Source organism: Geotrypetes seraphini, chromosome 14, assembly GCF_902459505.1.
Source record: "Geotrypetes seraphini chromosome 14, aGeoSer1.1, whole genome shotgun sequence".
NCBI lineage: Eukaryota > Metazoa > Chordata > Amphibia > Gymnophiona > Dermophiidae > Geotrypetes > Geotrypetes seraphini.
Window position 1 is genome coordinate 76,238,208 of NC_047097.1, and position 18,686 is coordinate 76,256,893.

The following is an 18,686-nucleotide window of genomic DNA, read 5'->3' on the forward strand; positions in this document are numbered from 1 at the left end:
GAACTAAATAAAATTAATATAAATTGAATATCCCAAAAAATAAAAAGACAACATACATTCAAATACTTAAAAAAGAATAAATCCCCTCATATAAAAATTCCATTCAAGATCTTTTCCTCATAACCAGTGAACCTGAGGTTATTATAAGCCAGTATACAAATATGCATATACTAACTTCTGCCATTGCATATATATTGAAAATTATTTTTCACCCTTCTGCAGATATAAAAACTCAGTCAAGAGATAATAGTTCATATTATATCGAATTCCGGACAATATCTATATCCATGGAGTTGTAGGGTAATACGTCTTTCCCATACTGCACATCTTGAACCACCAAAGATGAGATGTAACTTGTGGCACATGTCTATGCTACGGCACTTCATTGTCAATTAATGCTAGTCCCGCATCTCTCTATGTTCGTGGACTGACTTTGTGAACTACTGGGTATCAGAGTTGCAATTTATGACTTTGTGAAATAGGTCAAAAAGGATAATCTCAAAGAACCTGTACGTGGAATCTTCATCATCCCAGAATGAGTTAAGTACTCTCAAACCTCCATCGAGCCAACCAGCATGCTCCTCAGTAAGTGACTACATACTGCATGGAAATTTGATTTGATTGACGTCCTGATGAACAGGTTTACCATATGGAGTTTCCTTAGGGATAAGGCATTTGCGTCCATTTCAGCAAACATAAATACAACAGACAATATAACCTCGTTTAGCCTTATATCCCAGCCTTCGAACCTTTTCTAATCTATTGGGGTGGGGTGCTATCACTTTACCTCAATATGTTGAAAACATATAAGGATAATTACATTTTTCCTCAACTGCATAATGGTGATCATTAGTGACTTTGCACCACCATTCCCCCTTTTTGTCTTTCTCATAGCCAGCTGTAAAAAGGCTTCCCTTAGCTTTCCTGTGACGGTACAGAATTTTCTGAAGATCAGATATATCACATTTGATCACATATTCAACCAGGACTGGGATCCATAAAACTGTACCATCAGGACATGCTATCCCCATGCAGACAATTTCTTGAAGATAATCCAGCAATAATCTTAGGATATACACCGAATGTAAAGCAGAATAATAACCTGAGAGCAACCAGCAATATGCTAGGATTTAGGTAAAAATTCAGATTTTTCTTCAGCTTGCCTTTAATGAACTGATTTAGAGTTTTCTTCCAAAATGGCTGATACTGACTGCATACATTTTCATTCCTCTGAAGTACTAATTGAAGATGGCAACAACCATTTCATGGCTGAAGATGTCATTCCCTTTCCATCCGTAATATGACACTCATATTACATTATGTATAGCCTGTATTCAATGCTGAAGAACTTTAATTTCTAGAATATCCGCTTTATCATTTATTATGTTACAGAATGATCATTTTGACAAGCCAGATTTATTTCACCTCAGTCACCTTAAGGGGTTTTTCAACAAAAGCCCCTATATTTGCATTAAACTCCATCTTCTACTTAGTAAACTTTAGGATTCCAAATGAATTCCTCAGGTTCCTCGCAAACATTCTTTACCCGTTAGAAATCATATAATCCTTTGAAAGACCAACTTTTAAACTTATAAATATATAAGCTCAAATAAACAAAATCTAAGGAAATCGCACCATAAGAAATATCTTTATTCATTCATAGGTTGCTCACGTTGATTTAAAAACATCTTTAGTTTATCAGGATGGTCAAAACTAAGTGTTTTATTGTCCACCGTTACTTTCATGATCGCAGGATACAGTAAACCGTACCTTGCTCCAATTTCCCTTCAAGATGGTCTTAAGTCCAAAAACTGTTTCCTTTTTTCTGCAGTGGACTTTGCAAAGTCCGGTACAATATGTATCCTCGCATCTTGGCACCTTAAATTTTGATTCTCTTTTGCCAGCCTTATGATTTCTAAGGCGTGTTGATACCTGAAAAGCTTAAAAATAATTGGGCGAGGACCTACAAATTTTTCTGGTCTTCTCATAGGCACCCTATGCGCATGCTCAATTTCAATTGGATGTTTTGTTTTTAAAGGCAGGACTTTCATGATGAAATTTTCCACAAAGGAAATCGGATTCCCTTTTTCCACCCCTTCCGGTACACCTAATAGTCGTAAATTAGACCTTCGCATTTTGTTTGAGCAATCTTCCAGCTCCTTGGTAAGGATTGTGAGTTTCTCTCCGTCCACTTTAAACTGCCTTCTTTCTTTTTCAAAACTCTCCATGTTCTTTTCCAGTTGGCTTACTTTTATTTCTAATACCTCCGTTCTCTTATTTAGTGTAGAGACTTCTTCTTGTAAATCGCTTAATTTTTTTTAGTTCATCAAAACAATTTCTTTAATTGCTTTAAGCTCTTTAATTTTTTCCACATCACATTTACAGTCTTTTGGTAAAGTAGCCTTCAACGGAGTTACCGGCTCTGGATCTGGTTTCGATCTTTTTCCAGCACTTATCATCACGGCTTCTGCCTTGCTTTGCTTCCCAGATGCCATAGTACCCTATTATTTTTATTAAAACGATTATTTAAAACTTTTCCGACACTATTTTGTTAAGAAATGTCTGTAATCAGCGGGAGCTCTCTCTTCACACAACCATTTGCGTGCACCTCCAAGCAATGCCCCCTATCTCCAAGCCACGCCCCCCTCAAAAAAAAAAATTTATATTCCTGACTCCTGAAGCACCTCTTATGTATCCATTTGTTATTAAGTTTCTCCCTCCCACATCTCCAGTGCATCAGCAAAACTGATATTAAGAAAAACAGCCTTTTACCACATCCCAGAGTCCAACTTGGCCCCACTTGTCTCCAGCTGCCACTAATGTCCTGCTCTCACTGGGGTGAAAGGCCAAAGAGAAGATGCGATTCTTCACAACCTTGGTAACACTTCCCTGCTGAAGTCTCATTCTTTTCAGGTGACCTGCATATCTATGCACAAAGAGGAAATTATGAAGTATTTACAGTGAACATATTGGTGGAATAAAATCTCAAGAACAAAGATCTGCAACATTACCTCTGGAAATCAGATGTTACCACTTGCTTGATACCGTTTGCCTGATCCTGGTTTATTGGAAGAGAGAGTTAAAGGTCAAAGCTTTGTACCTTATATACTTTCATGGCATTGCTTTGTATATATACACACACTCTTCCTCCTACCAGTTTCTAGTTAGCTCCTGAAGGTAAATGCATAAACACAAAAATAGGACATACCACAAGACAGAATGTATGAAGGGAAAGGAAGTAGCCATACGATACCCATCCCACCCACTTTAATGCAAAGGAGCAATGCAGTTCAGCATTACCTGGCTTGCTGCTCTCCAGGTGCAAAGAAATTCCTCTCTCTTACTCTCCTCTTCGTGGTTTGAAGGTATCATTTGCAGAGGTCCTGGTGGCTTCATAGACTTAAAGAAAGAAAATACATATAAGTTCATAGATCCCTTTCTGACTGCAAGTCTTATGTTTGAACCATTTTCTTATTGATCATCAATAAAAAAGAAACGATACAAACTTTAGCTACAAAAATTCTGTATGTTATAACATTGCCATTACCCCACCCACCCTAACTGCAAGAGTCATAATCCTTACAAAGTACAGGTACAAGATCCTTTATCTGAAATTCCAAAAACCGAAAAGCTCCAGAAATCAAAATTTGATGTGAACTGGAAGCAGACAATTTCCCTGATGTGAGGTGCATGCTTTGCTCCAGATTTCTGCACAATTTACCTCCCACTCAATGTGACATCCTTGAGACCAAGGAATTATATGTTCCATGGCATAAGAATTCAAAAGACTTTCTCAAGTAATTCAGTCTCAAGGATGCCATTTATGAACTTACCAATGCCTGGAAAGATGTAACTAGATCAGCAGTTTCGCTTTGGACACGTTCTTTTGCTGCTCCTACAGCGCCTAATTCATAGTGTCTGTGCGCACTGTGCCTGACCTTCAAGGCATACTCTTGATAAAGGCACAGATGCCAGTGTTGAGTCTATGAGCTTTTGTAGCATATTTTATCAATAAAGTGACTTTCAAACTATATACCCATGGCCGATTGCTTGACATCTTATCCTCACGACTCCATTGTTGTGTAGGCTCTTCTCGTCATTGAGGCCTCATTTTGGCTTCTTCTTCAGTGTCTGAAATGGTAATGATATCAAATCTCATCTGAAAATATTAATAATTTATAGGTAGCTGATATTAATGAAGTGTTGAATATTGACAAAGAGGCACCTGTTGTTAATTCCTTCAGTGATGGTGAGATTGCTAAAATGATGTTAAATAAAAAAATGCATGAGAATAGTAGTGATGACGACGACCTTGTGAACACAGGAGAAAAAATTGCTATAGATATGGTGAAAATGTGCAGATAAATGCACATTGTTCCATGCCAGCAATCATTAGTGAGCTTGAGATTATGGCAGTCTACTTAATCAAAGAGAGACTACAGAAAAAAAACCTTTGTTAGACAGATAACACTGGAAGAAGTCTTTAAAAAAAAAAAAAAAAAAAAGACTGCCGCTGTTCTTGCACCATTGTCAGATAGCCGAATACAGACAGAAGATGATGCATCTTAGACGTTTTTGGTTTTTGTGTGTGACTAAAGACTATGACTGGAACCAGTTTGTCTTTGAAGTGCTTGACGTGTTTAATTTTTGTGACTCTTTCGGTTCTTTTTACAAAGCTATAGTGTGACTCTTATCTCAGTTGTGCACACTCTTTCCATAAACAACAGTGTTCATCAGCTGTTGGAATACACTCTCCTTTATGATATATTTTATATCTGTCGTACATGGAAATTTGAGGCACGGGCATGTCAGCTAGTGTAGGCATATGACAGACTGAAGGTTCTTTAGTGAACAAGTTTGTGTTTGCCTTATTTTGAAATAAAAAAAAGGTCTGGTGGCAATTTTATGGTCTTACGCTTTGTCTTTTTCTATCTTACCATTACCATTCCGAAAACCTAAAAATTTCAAAACCCAATATATGCCTGGACCCAAGGATTTTGGATAAAGGATCTTGTACCTGTACAGAGTTTGGACTCATCTAATTCTTAAGTGAACTGGAAAGCAGAGGAAAGGTAGACTAGACACTTCAGGCAAAAAGTCTCTCTCAAAAACTCAAATTCTAGACCCATTCTAGCTCCTCTCCTGGTCTGATTTTCAGCAAAGGCCGCTGTTCCACTCAGATTCTTGCCTTTCTTCATTATTTTCTCATGTAAGAAATAGATTCTAAAGCCTAGCTACAAAATCAGAGCTTTTGCTTTAAGATCTAACATAAGAAGTGCCATCTCCGGATCAGACCTTCGGTCCATCTAGTCCGGCGATCCGCACACGTGGAGTTTTTAGTCACCATATCCTTCTATGCCTCATAAGAACATAAGACATAAGAAGTTGCCTCCGCTGGGTTAGACTAGAGGTCCATCGCACTCAGCAGCCCGCACCCGCCCAGCAGGTCTATGACCTGTCAGGTGTTCCTTGACTTAGCCCTATGATCCCCCTTTTTCTTCTATCTATACACTTCCTAACCTATCTCTACTTTTATCTGTACCCCTCAATCCCCCTATCGTTCAGGAATTTATCCAATCCTTCTTTGAATCCCTGTAGCGTGCTCTGCCCTATCACAACCTCCGGGAGCGCGTTCCATATGTCCACCACTCTCTGGGTGAAGAACTTCCTGGCATTAGTTCTAAACTTGTCCCCTTTCAGTTTCTCCGAGTGCCCCCTTGTACTTGTGATTCCCCGTAGTCTGAAGAATCTGTCCCTGTCTACCTTCTCTATGCCTTTCATGATTTTGAAGGTTTCTATCATGTCTCCTCTAAGTCTCCGCTTTTCCAGGGAGAAGAGCCCCAGCCTTTCTAACCTATCAGTGTATGTAAGGTTTTCTATACCTCTTATCATTTTCATTGCTCTTCTCTGGACCCTCTCAAGTATCGCCATGTCCTTCTTGAGGTACTGCGACCTATACTGGACACAGTACTCCAGGTGCAGGCGCACCATTGCACGATACAGCGGCATGATGACTTCCTCCATCCTGGTCGTGATACCCTTCTTAATGATATCCAATATTCTGTTTGCTTTCTTAGAGGCTGTTGCACACTGTGCCGATGATTTCATTGTTGTATCCACCAGCACACCCAAGTCCTTCTCAAGGTTACTTTCCCCTAGCAATGATCCCCCATTGTGTAACTGAACATTGGGTTCTTTTTCCCTATATGAATGACCTTGCATTTCTCTATATTAAAGCACATTTGCCACTTTTTTGCCCACTCTTCCAGTTTCTTTAGGTCCCTTTGCAGGTCTTCACATTCTTCCACGGTTCTGACCCTGCTGCAGAGTTTGGTGTCATCCGCAAATTTGATAACTTCACACTTCGTCCCCGTTTCCAGGTTGTTTATGAATATATTGAACAGCAGCGGTCCCAGCACCTACCCCTGCGGAACACCGCTCGTGACCCACTGCCAGTCCGAGTATTGGCCTTTTACTCCAAAACTCGGACTGGCAGTGGGTCACGAGCGGTGTTCCGCAGGGGTCGGTGCTGGGACTGCTGCTGTTCAATATATTCATAAACGACCTGGAAACGGGGACGAAGTGTGAAGTTATCAAATTTGCGGATGACACCAAACTCTGCAGCAGGATCAGTACCATGGAAGAATGTAATTCCCAATTGCATGGGCACATTTGAGGTGTGTTTCCTTGAGGATCACTAGGGCAGATGCCCAACTTCTTAGACACATTTAAAGTAACAAAAAAGGAGTTGCACTCATAGCTGTGGAATTGGAAGCAATTTTGGGTAGAGGCTGAGTCAGTAAAAATGTACCGACTCCAGCTTCAAAAAATATTTATATTTAATATATGGTAAATTTAATCATTTTATGCACACACATTATATAAATATAATTTGTCCTGCATCTAAAGTACTGGTAATTACAAGGGGCATTCAATAATTTTATCTACCAGAGTATGAAAGAAAGTAGCATGTTGAAGCAAGTCTGTGCACATTGTGACATGTCTCAAGGTTACTCATGCACAGTTGCGGCTCAGTGCAAATCTTGAGAAAACAAAAAAACTCTGTGGAATGACGATGTTCCTAAATGGACTTTATTTGAAAGAGTCAAAGTTCCAAAGGTACACCAAAATCATCCACATAAAAATAAATTCATCCACATAAAAATAGGTTATCCACATAAAAGCCTTAAAGGACCTAGTCCGCTAGGGATACAGGACCCAACACGGTCCGCGTTTTGACAAAAAGTCTTCTTCAGGGGTCCCTGGGGGTCCTGTAAAGGTGAATACATGGGAAACAATTGTGTGGTGAACTGGAAGTGAGACACTGCTTGAATATCTTGGGGTCAATTCCTTTTGTTTTTTGTCAGTGCAAATCTTAACATTCCAACAGACAGGATGTCAGGAGAGTCCCTGTGCGAATCAAGAAAGAAACTGCTAGATTTGGAGCACCGTTCAGTGGTAAATTTTCACACAAAAAAAGGGAAAAAGCCAAAAGAGATCCTTGAACGCAGGACTGCAGTTTATGGCGAGTCTGCCCCATCATCGTACAAAGTAAAATTTTGTAGCAAGCAGTTTAGGTGGGGTAGAGAGTCCACTGAAGATGACCCTCATAGGCCTATGGAAGCAACTTCCATAAAAATGTGCAAGAAAGTAGAGGATTTAATTTTATCAGACAGACGAATTAAGGTTTCCCGAATAGATGAAGAAATGGGCATCTTGGCAGTTACAGTTGGAAAATAATTCATGAAAAGTTGAGCATGTCCAAGGTTAGTGCAAGATAGGTTTCAAGAATGCTAACGCCACGAGGCTGTTAGGAGAATTTGGAGATGCTGCGTGAAGACCAAGTAAATTATTTTCATCATTTGTTGACTGCAGAGGAGACTTGGGTCTGTCACAGAGATCCTGAGTCCAAAATGGAGTCAATGCAGTAGAAGTACAAGTCATCTCCCACCCCCAAAAAAGTTCAAGACAGAAAAATTTGCAGGCAGTCATGGCAATTGTCTTCTGGCATGATGAAGGACTTTTGCTTCTGGAGTTCATGCCACAGAAGACAACCATAACCGGTGAGAGTTATGCCACACAATGATCACTTTGTGGGAGTCAATCAAGGAGAAAAGACAAGAAAAACTCACAGCAGGCTTGCTGCTTCTTCATGACAATGCGCCAGTGCACATGTCACAACAATCCCAGGCTGCCATCTGAGAATGTGGGTTTCAGCAGCTGAACCATCCACCCTACAGTCCTGACTTGACTCCCTCAGATTATTTCCTGTTCCGAGTTTTGAAGAAATCTCTCCATGGACAGTGGTTTTCAAGTGATGAAGATGTCAAGAAGTTGTGACATTCTGGTATGAAGGTCAAACAGAAGAATTATTTTCAAAGGGGTTAAAGTCATTGCAGGAAAAGTCGATGAAGTGTATGGAGCTATCAGGAGACTATATTGAAAAACAAATATAACCAATCTGGTAGCTGTTCCATGAGTTCTGGGAGGACCCAATACATACCTTGACGCATAATATAGGATTGATGGTACCTATAAAAATTTGGAAAATTTACCCCACCCTCCACAATTGGCTTTTGTAAGGTCACTAAGGCAATTCTTGCTCTTTTACCCAGCCAAATAAACTTAATCAACATACTATTCAACTTTTTATAAAAAGACCCCTGAAAAAAAACTGGAATAATACCCATTTGATAACAAACAATAGGCAATATCATCATCTTAACAGTTTGGACTCTTCCCCACCAAGATAGATGCAACGGATTCCATTGTTTACATAACTCTGTTACTTTTTGCAATAAAGTCTTTTCATTTATTTTCATTGTCTCATCAATATTATGCGTCAAGGTATGTATTGGGTCCTCCTAGAACTCATGGAACAGCTACCAGATTGGTTATATTTGGAATGGCAACTCATGTTTCCCATTAGACTTCGTCATCTTCTTAGTATCAAAATGCCTAGAATTCGGAAAAACAATAGAATATTAATGGACACATGGAAAACTTTTTGATTTATTAATAATTTAACACCTCTTCCAATTTAAAAATCTACATATCAAAATATATGGCTAAACCCCAGGATCCAAATAGGCGGTTTTAAGATTGTTTGGAAGGATTGGATTAAAGCAGGTATACGAACCTTAAATGATGTTATATCTAATGGCAAACTGCTGGATTTTTCACAGTTGCAACTTAAATTTGGTCTAGATAAAAAACAAAGTTATAAGTGGTTGCAACTGAAGCAGGCTATTCAGGCAGGGTTCCCTGAATGGAAATCTCTTAATAATCAATTTAGTTTGGATTTTTTATGCTTTCAGGCAGACTTCCTGGGTCGCCAGGCCGCACAGTAGTATAAATTATTATCTGGCTATTTAAATAAGAAACCAAAAACTGGACTTAGAGATATTTGGAGCATTGAGATTAAGCATCAAATTAGTGCGTCTCAATGGCCACGTATTTGGTCCTGGAGGATGAAGTGTACAATGTCTGCATCTATGAGGCAAACATGGTTTTTCCTGTTGCATAGAGCACTCTGGACCCCTGTTCGTTTACAAAAATTGGATTGCTCTAAGTCTAATAGATGTTGGCATTGTCATCTTGAAGCTGGAACTTTAGATCATTTATTGTTTTATTGTCCATTCATTAAGGCTTTTTGGGAGACTATTTGGGATCAAATAAATTGTTTGTTAGAGAACCATGTAGCATTGTCATATGACACAATTTTATTTGGCATGTCTATGAGAGCTAAATGTCAAATATCTGCTAATAATAACAAGCTTTTATTGATATTAACAGGAGTTGCCATCCAACAAATAACACATAATTGGAAGGAATGTAGAAGACTGAATTATTGTTTTTGGTGGTCTTCAGTTTGTCATGTGTATAAAATGGAAAGAGCGTTGGCTGTTCAAAAAGGTTATTATAATAAATTTAAGGATGTGTGGGGACCTTTATTAAATTATAGTAATGAATAAGTTACACTTTTCCCAATCTTAATACACATGTGGATTTTTTTTTTGGGGGGGGGATTTCTTGTTTTTCCATTAAGAATATATAGATGATTGTCGTAAGAATCTTTGATGAGCCAATCGTCCAGATATGGAAAAACTTGAAGACCATGGTTTCGTAGAGCTGCTACCACCACGAGGCACTTGGTGAAGACTCTGGGAGATGATGCCAGGCCGAAGGGTAGCACTGTTCTGAAAATGATGATTTTCCACCCGAAATCTGAGAAACTTGCGAGATGCTGGATGAATGGGAATGTGGGTATAAGCCTCTTTGAGATCCAGAAAGCATAACCAATCATTCTGATCTAAAAGGGGATACAAGGATGCCAGAGACAGCATCCAAAATTTTTCTCCGACAAGAAATTTGTTGAGAGCTCTGAGATCCAAAATAGGTCGCAGATCGCCCGTCTTTTTCGGAACTAGGAAGTAACAGGAGTAAACCCCCCTGCTCTGCTGTTCCAGAGGAACTTCCTTGATGGCACGGAAATGAAGCAGAGCTTGAGCTTCCTGAAGAAGGGTGGTCTGGGATGGATTGGAACTATACTTTCTTGGAGGAAGATCTGAAGAAATCTGGATGAAATGAGAGAGTAGCATTCCCCAATGATAGAGAGGACCCAGAGGTCGGATGTAATGAGCTCCCGTCGGTGGTAATAAAGATGGAGACGACCCCCTATGGGAAGAGGAGAGGACAGAGGCAGAACGATTGAGGTTATGCTCTGTGTTAGATGGTCAAAAAGACTGAGAGGCCTTGGGTGCAGCAGGAGTCTGAGGTTTTTGCTGCCTTTGCTGTTGCTGCTGTTGTTTCTTAGGAGGCAGCCTTGAATAAGGAGTTGCCTTCTGAGGAAAACGCCTCTGGTAAGATGAACAGTTCTATAGTCTTTGGCAGTGGAAGGCTTTGGCTTTGGTCTAATGATGGAAGCAAAGTACTTCTCATGCTCAGATAAGCGCTTGGTAGCTGCCTCTATAGAGTCATCAAACAACTCATTGTCATGGCATGGGATGTTAGCCAGTCGATCTTGGAGATTCGGATCCATGTCAACGGTACGAAGCCAGGCAAGGCGACACATGGCCACCGAAAAAGCAGTGACCCTAGATCATCATATACAGATTGAACGAGATGCATGTGAAGTTGACCCAGAGTGTTGTGTAGTTGCTGAAACTCTGGAAGTCGATGTTGGAGCAGATATTTGAAAAAAATCAGGCATGGTGTTGACCAAATGCTTGAGATAAGATGTGAAGACAAAGTTGTAGTTCAAAACTAGGGTTGTCATAATTGAATTTTGATACAGTCGATGACCAAACTTGTCCATGGTCCTGCCCTCTCTTCCAGGTGGGACGGTGGCGTAAACCTTGGCAGGATTGGTTCTTTTTAAAGAAGATTCCACAAGAAGAGACTGATGGGATAATTGAGACTTCTCAAATCCCTTGCAGTGGACCATCCAATATCGAGATTCCAACTTTGCTGGCACAGCAGGAACAGAATATGGTGTCTCAAGATTTCTTTAGAAAATTTGAGAAAGAATACCATTTATGGGTAATTTGAAAGACTCCCTAGGACAGGGATCTCAAAGTCCCTCCTTGAGGGCCGCAATCCAAACATAGAAACATAGAAATAGACGGCAGATAAGGGCCACGGCCCATCTAGTCTGCCCACCCCAATGACCCTCCCCTACCTTTCTCTGTGAACAGATCCCACGTGTCTATCCCATTTGGCCTTAAAATCAGGCACGCTGCTGGCCTCAATAACCTGAAGTGGAAGACTATTCCAGCGATCAACCACCCTTTCAGTGAAAAAGAATTTCCTGGTGTCCCCATGCAGTTTCCCGCCCCTGATTTTCCACGGATGCCCCCTTGTTGCCGCGGGACCCTTGAAAAAGAAGATATCTTCTTCCACCTCGATGCGGCCCGTGAGATACTTGAATGTCTTGATCATGTCACCCCTCTCTCTGCGTTCCTCGAATGAGTACAGATGCAACTTATCCAGCCGTTCCTCGTACGGGAGATCCTTGAGTCCTGAGACCATCCGGGTGGCCATTCTCTGGACCGATTCCAGTCTCAGCACATCCTTACGGTAATGCGGCCTCCAGAATTGCACACAGTATTCCAGGTGGGGCCTCACCATGGATCTATACAATGGCATAATGACTTCAGGCTTACAGCTGACGAAACTCCTGCGTATGCAACCTATGATTTGCCTTGCCTTGGATGAAGCTTGCTCCACTTGATTGGCAGTCTTCATGTTCTCACTGACGATCACCCCTAAGTCTCGTTCTGCTTCAGTTCTTGTTAGGATCTCGTCTTTAAGGGTGTAAGTCTTGCATGGATTTTGGCTGGCTAGGTGCATGACTTTGCATTTTTTGGCATTGAAGCTGAGTTGCCAGGACCTAGACCAGCGCTCCAGTAGGAGTAGGTCGTGCATCATGTTGTCGGACATTGAATTTATGTCTGTTGTACTTTTGCCCACTACATTGCTTAGTTTGGGGTCATCGGCGAATAATGTTATTTTACCTCGCAGCCCTTCTGCCAAGTCTCTTATAAAGATGTTGAATAGGATCGGGCCCAGGACCGAGCCCTGCGGCACTCCACTGATTACCTCCGTCATTTCGGGTTTTCACTCCACTGATTACCTCCGTCAGTCGGGTTTTCAGGATTTCCTCAATGAATATGCATTGAAAGCAGTGCATGCACATAGATCTCATGCATATTCATTGGGGAAATCCTGAAAAACCGACTGGATTGCGGCCCTCAAGGAGGGACTTTGAGACCACTGCCCTAGGAGGATGAGGTATTCCCAGTTCTTCCAGATACTCCTTAAGAGTATTTTGAGTCAGATTCTAAAGATATGTTAAGATCTTTACTCATTTTACATAGAAACTTGGTAAAGGATACCAAGTCTGAAGAGATATGACCTCGTTGAGGAGAAGGTGATCGAGAACCCCACGAGGTACCTCTCATAGCAGAGAACGAAGGTGAAGCCTCTCTGGAGTATTGATACCTGATATCTGAGTCCAGAGGCAAAGATGACCCACTTCTGGATGTGAAGAAAACCTCACAGGAGAAGAACTTGACTAACGAGAGTGATGAGGCTTCTTAACAGATCTCCTTGACAAAGGAGTTTGTGGTCTCGAAGAGCCTCGATGCCTGGAGAAATGAGACCTGTCTCGAGAAGAAGACCTGGGCCTTGATGGAGAAGTATGTCTCGAATCACAGTCTCGTGACTGAGTCGGATCCAGTCTGGAAGATAAATGTTGAGGAGTCCTTGCCCTATGCCTCAAAAAGGGCAATGCCTTATGTGAAGAGGTAGGACTGGAAGTCGGAGAACTAGGTTGAGACACCAAAAAGGACTCAGCTCCTTGTAATGAGGTATCTCGAGGCACTCTTAAGGACTCGACTCCTTGTATAGAGTGTGTAGACTGAACTCGAGGCACTCTCAAGGACTCAACTCCTTGGATAAAGTGCGCAGATTCATCTGGAAGAACTCTTAAGGACTTGACTCCTTGTATAGAGTGATCAGGTTGAGCTTGAGCCACTGCCAAGGACTCGACTCCTTGTAATACTGCTGAGTGCTTAGGCTGGACTGCAGGAAGCAGAGTCGAGGCAGGAGTGAATTGGCCAAGCATGTTACCGAACTCCTGATGCAGAATAGTTGCCAACATATTCTGCAAAACCGGCACCGAGACCATTGAATCTGGTACATTTGGTGTGGCTATAGTCTCCGAGGAAGAAGACCTTGAAGAAGAGGTCTCGATTTTGAGACACGTTTCTTGGGAAGCTTCAAAACCACCGGTTCTAAGGGTGGCATGTCTGGAGGAGTTGGCTTAGCTATCTTATCTGAGGGAGACAGTGAGGATAACGGCTCCTCAGGAGATGATTTAGCTGATTTCCCTGAAGAAGAGGATTTCCCAAACGAGGAAGGTTTGATTAAGGTCGAGGTCGAGGTGAAAGGCGGTAGTTCCGCAAAAGACTTCACTAGATTCGGGGTTGAGGTCGGGGTTGGAATCAGGGTCAGGGCCTTAGGTAAAGGCCTATCCATAAAGCCAAATATTTTTTCTACTTGAACTCAACGACATTTAAGGGCTCAAGTTTGAAGGGTAGCACAGTGGGTACACGACTCCAGATGATGGTCAGGTCCTAAACACTGTACACACTACTTGTGTGGGTCAGTGAGGGAGATTGCGCGCTGGCACCAGCTACACTTCTTGAAGCCTGTGACCATCCGGGACATGGAATGAAAAATAGCCACGGTTAAATCGAAGCCCGCAGGCTGAGGAAGTGGGGTAGGTCCCGCTGTGACATGAAGAAAATAAACAAAACTTTTTTTTTTTTTTAAGAAAAAGAAACGCGCAATAAACACAGCGACTCTGTAAGGAAAAAACACAAGCTGTGGTGAAAGAAGGCACGAGTAGAACTAAGTCTTTCGCAGTGCATCGAAACGAAAACTTCTCGGCTTCGTAGAAAACTGAGAACTAAGGAGACGTGCGCCCTACGTCGGGCGGGAAGGCACTCGTGCCTGCACAGTGTGGCAGTCGCAAACTTTCTAAAAGTTTTACAAGCAAGTCTGCTTGCGAGGCTGTCCGTGGATGATGTCACACACATATGAGAATATGCTGCCTGCTTGTCCTGGGATAATAGCCTATACTCACTGTTCCATGCAGATGCTTTGCCTGTTTCAGCTCACACTGCAGCAGGAATATGGAGAAGACTCCTGCCTCAAACAAGCATGTATAAGGGTCCAAATGCTGCAGTCTTCAAGCTGGCAGTCAGGATGAGACTTCAGACCGCCAGAGATCCACATGCGTTGTCGGGGGTTAAGAACGCAGCCGGCACCTGCTAATGCTCACTAGACTACCACAAGTCCAAACAGCTTGCGCTCAAACTCTAGAACGACCAGGAGTGAGCCTCGCTACCAGGGGAGTCCCCAAGCTGCACAGTTAATGCAGGGGGGCTAAACAGGTTCCCTAAAAAAGGGTTGCCCTTTTAGCTACAGACTTCTACTAAGAGAGTCTGTGTCTTCTCCCAGACAGAGATGCCTCTTGAGCACCGAAAAGCCTCCAAATCTAGATAAAAACTTAAAAATAATAAGTACACTCAGAGCAGATCAGAAAGACATTTTCTAACTCATGCGTAGAAGAAAAAAGCTGATGAAGGAAGGAGGCAGAGCTGAAAAATGTAGATGATGTCTTATACAGAACTCACAATTAGAGAGAATAATCCACTGGTCGACTGATGTACGTTTTGCACCAAAAACTGCAAAAGAGACAAGACTTTGGAAGCTAGAATTAATCTTCCACTGGAAACTGTGGTTACACTCAGTATCAGAAATCCAGAAAAGCCTGGGCTAAGCACAGATATACTAGTAAAAAGGTAGGGTCTATAATATTGTAAGAGGAATAAAAACCAGGCAGATGAGATGCTGTCCTATTCTAGGTTTAATCCCTGAAACATACATGGAAACCTTTTCCTAAAAGGCACCTGTGCATCATGAAATGCATTCCCTCCAGTAACTCCTATGCATGAATTAATTCATCCCATTTCCTAATAGAGAGAAGGCTAGTCCATAGATAGAATTATTGGCTGCTCACAATTTCAACCAACACTTGCTCTGGTTGCACTGGAGCCTCAGGCAGTGGTGCCCCTGATGGTTCCTTTCTTTGTAGTCGCATGGATCGTCGTGGAGTTACCTCCCCTTGTACCCTCTTTGGCTTTTCTCTACAGAAACAAGAGATAGTTCTTAATTGAGGCTCTCATATAAACACATGCCAGCAGCCTTAATCTTACAATTGCACAAGTCAAAACATTAGAAAGAAATCTAGCCATGAAGCAGGAAAGAAAATCCTGCTCCTCCCACTAGCACTTCTTCAATGAAGATATTTTAAAAAGTCATAACACTCAAAGCTTCAAACACAGGCTGGACTACTACCTATATTCAGGGGTAGATATTCCATGCCATTTAAATGGCCAGGAGAGGCTCCTAAGGCCATCCTAAGTTATTCAGGGGCCCTTAACCAGACAGTGCCGATGAATTTCCTCTCTAAATTGCCCAGTGGGTGGTCTGGGGGCAGAGGTACAGCAAAGCAGAAGTTTAGCCTGTTAGCAGTTATTTTCAGTCCACTGACTAGCCAATGTGTTGCTGTCATTCTGCCTCCTCATCCTCTCCCCCCCACCCCAAGATTCACTGCCCTCCTTCCAATCCCCCAAGAGATAAAAGGGCCAACTGGGCCCACCTTCACCCTTACCATCCTCTTAGGCCTCCGTCAGCCTACCTGGACATGTCCTGGTGGCCCAGTGAGGTACAAGGGGCAGGAGGAATGCCTACTTGCTCCCGACTCTGGCACCCAACTCCTTAAAAATGACTGCTATGACCTCCAGCTGCAGCCTCGCGGTACTTCCTTTCATTAGGCCTAAATATTTATATTAGTAATTATAACCAGAAAACAATGACACCCACAAAAGGTGAAACTGCCTCCAGAACTGGAATAAAAATTGTACTTTGTTGCATGAAATAGATGTATGACCCGACACAGACAATGTTTCGGCTCTTGCCTGCCTCAGGGATTCCCTGGCTGCCAGCATCCAATGCCGACAAGGATACCCCACCGCTCCGGCCTGCACAGAGTTTGCACAGGTTGGCCATGAGTACCTTGCATCTGAAGCACAATAAGCACTTTTTCCCCTGCAAAGTGCTCACTGCTCCACATGCAACCTAGCTGAAATAAAGTGCCGGTTAGATGAAAAATACAGTAAAATACAGCAAATTTAAAGGGAAATAACCCTTTAGACCGGCACAGCCTCAGGTTTTCAGAAGGAGGGGGTGTTTCAGAACAGACTCCACTGGCTCTCTAAGCCGGATGCCTGATCGGTGGCCAGGCTACCAGCTGAGGCACCTCTACAAAAACTTGGAGAGGTGGAAGAAGGGGGGTGGAATTTAAGAATAGCCTTACTGGGTCAGACCAATGGTCCATCATGCCCAGTAGCCTGTTCTCACGGTGGTCAATGCAGGTCACTAGTACCTGGCCAAAATCCGAGAAGTAGCAATATTTCATGCTACCAATCCAGGGCAAGCAATGGCTCAATAACAGACTATGGACTTTTCCTCCAGGAACTTGTCCAAACCTTTCTTAAAACCAGTTAAGCTATCCCTCACACCACAACCTCTGGCAACACAATCCAGAGCTTAACTATTCTGAGTGAAAAAAAATTTCCTCCTATTGGTTTTAAAAGTATTTTCCTGTAACTTCATCGAGTGTTCCCTAGACTTTGTAATTTTTGATGGAGTGAAAAATCGATCCACTTGTACCTGTTCTACTCCACTCAGGATTTTGTAGACTTCATTCATTCATATACATATCGTATACATTCAAAACAAAACCAATTACAGCACCCAAAGAGCTCAGCCCATTTGCTAGCACAGAAGAAACAAAACTGAGGAGACAAGGACACTACATTAAAAGATCTGAGCTCAGAAAGCCATTCTATCCTCGTGCCACCGATGTCCTCACCCACTTGTGTGTCTGAACCAATTCTACTCATCACTGGAAGAGAGCTTTCACAGTAGTTACCTTGTGATTCTGCGAGGCTGGCCAGCGGTGATTCTGCGAAGACTTGTAGCCGTCTTGGGTGAAAAATAAGGCATTATTAAGTGAGTGGAGAACAACTGTTTAAAGAAAAATATATAAGCTGGAAAAGCTCTAAAAGCTTTCCCCCTCTTTTTACAATCTTGTGTGCATTTGCATGCAGTTATAAAACAGTCCACTTACATGCATTAATTAATTGATACATTAGGTGCTAATTAACACCATCAATAATTGGAGTCAACTGTACATTTCAAGTTGCACATGCAACTTCACTTGAACTTAATGCTATAACCTCAGTGTGTAGCTGCAAGAGGGACAGATGTGGGAGAGTCAGGGGCATGACCAGCACTTACACCCTAAGGTTATAGAATATTGACAGTTATGTGATGCTCAAAGTTCCAACTACATAGTAATAATATCATGTGGGGAGCAATTTTTTTTCATCGGGTGATGCTCAGCACATTAGCATGCAAATTATATGCATGCTCTTTGTGTGGAGCAACCCCAGTAAAAGGGGGAGAAACTATACCTGGCACCTGCTCAGAAGAGCACATCACTAGGCACATAAGAATTGCCACTGCTGGGTCAGACCAGTGGTCCATCGTGCCCAGAAGGCCGCTCCCACGGCGGCCCTTAGGTCAAAGACCAGCACCCTAACTGAGACTAGCCTTACCTGCGTACGTTCTGGTTCAGCAGGAACTTGTCTAACTTTGTCTTGAAACCCTGGAGAACTTTTTCCCCTATAACAGCCTCCGGAAGAGCATTCCAATTTTCTACCACTCTCTGGGTGAAGAAGAACTTCCTTATGTTTGTACAGAATCCCCTTTCAACTTTAGAGAGTGCCCTCTCGTTCTCCCTACCTTGGAGAGGGTGAACAACCTGTCTTTATCTAAGTCTATTCCCTTCATTATCATGAATGTTTCAATCATGACCCTTCTCCTGCCTGCAGCCGCCATTCTCCCCCCCTTCCCAGCTGATGGTGACTCCGGAGCTGCCTGATGTCCTGCCACCACTTAAAACTGAACATGGCCAAGACTAAACTACTTATTCTTTCTGCCTAAATCTACCTCTCCTCTCCCCATACTTTCTCTCTCCGTGGATAACA

At 42.2% G+C, this 18,686-nt stretch overlaps 1 protein-coding gene and 1 pseudogene across 1 annotated transcript in view; both read right to left on the minus strand.

Moving 5' to 3' along the window:
• Positions 1 to 18,686, minus strand: part of WDR76 (WD repeat domain 76) — a 52,675-nt gene that overhangs the window by 23,368 nt on the left and 10,621 nt on the right. The window contains exons 4-8 of the mRNA XM_033920360.1: positions 17,567 to 17,619; positions 15,590 to 15,716; positions 3,301 to 3,399; positions 3,012 to 3,058; positions 2,773 to 2,926 (exon numbers count right to left, since the gene is read on the minus strand). Coding sequence (XP_033776251.1) covers positions 2,773 to 2,926; positions 3,012 to 3,058; positions 3,301 to 3,399; positions 15,590 to 15,716; positions 17,567 to 17,619 — 480 coding nt within the window. The remainder of the gene's footprint in view (positions 1 to 2,772; positions 2,927 to 3,011; positions 3,059 to 3,300; positions 3,400 to 15,589; positions 15,717 to 17,566; positions 17,620 to 18,686) is intronic.
• LOC117348502 lies at positions 252 to 1,745 on the minus strand (annotated as a pseudogene).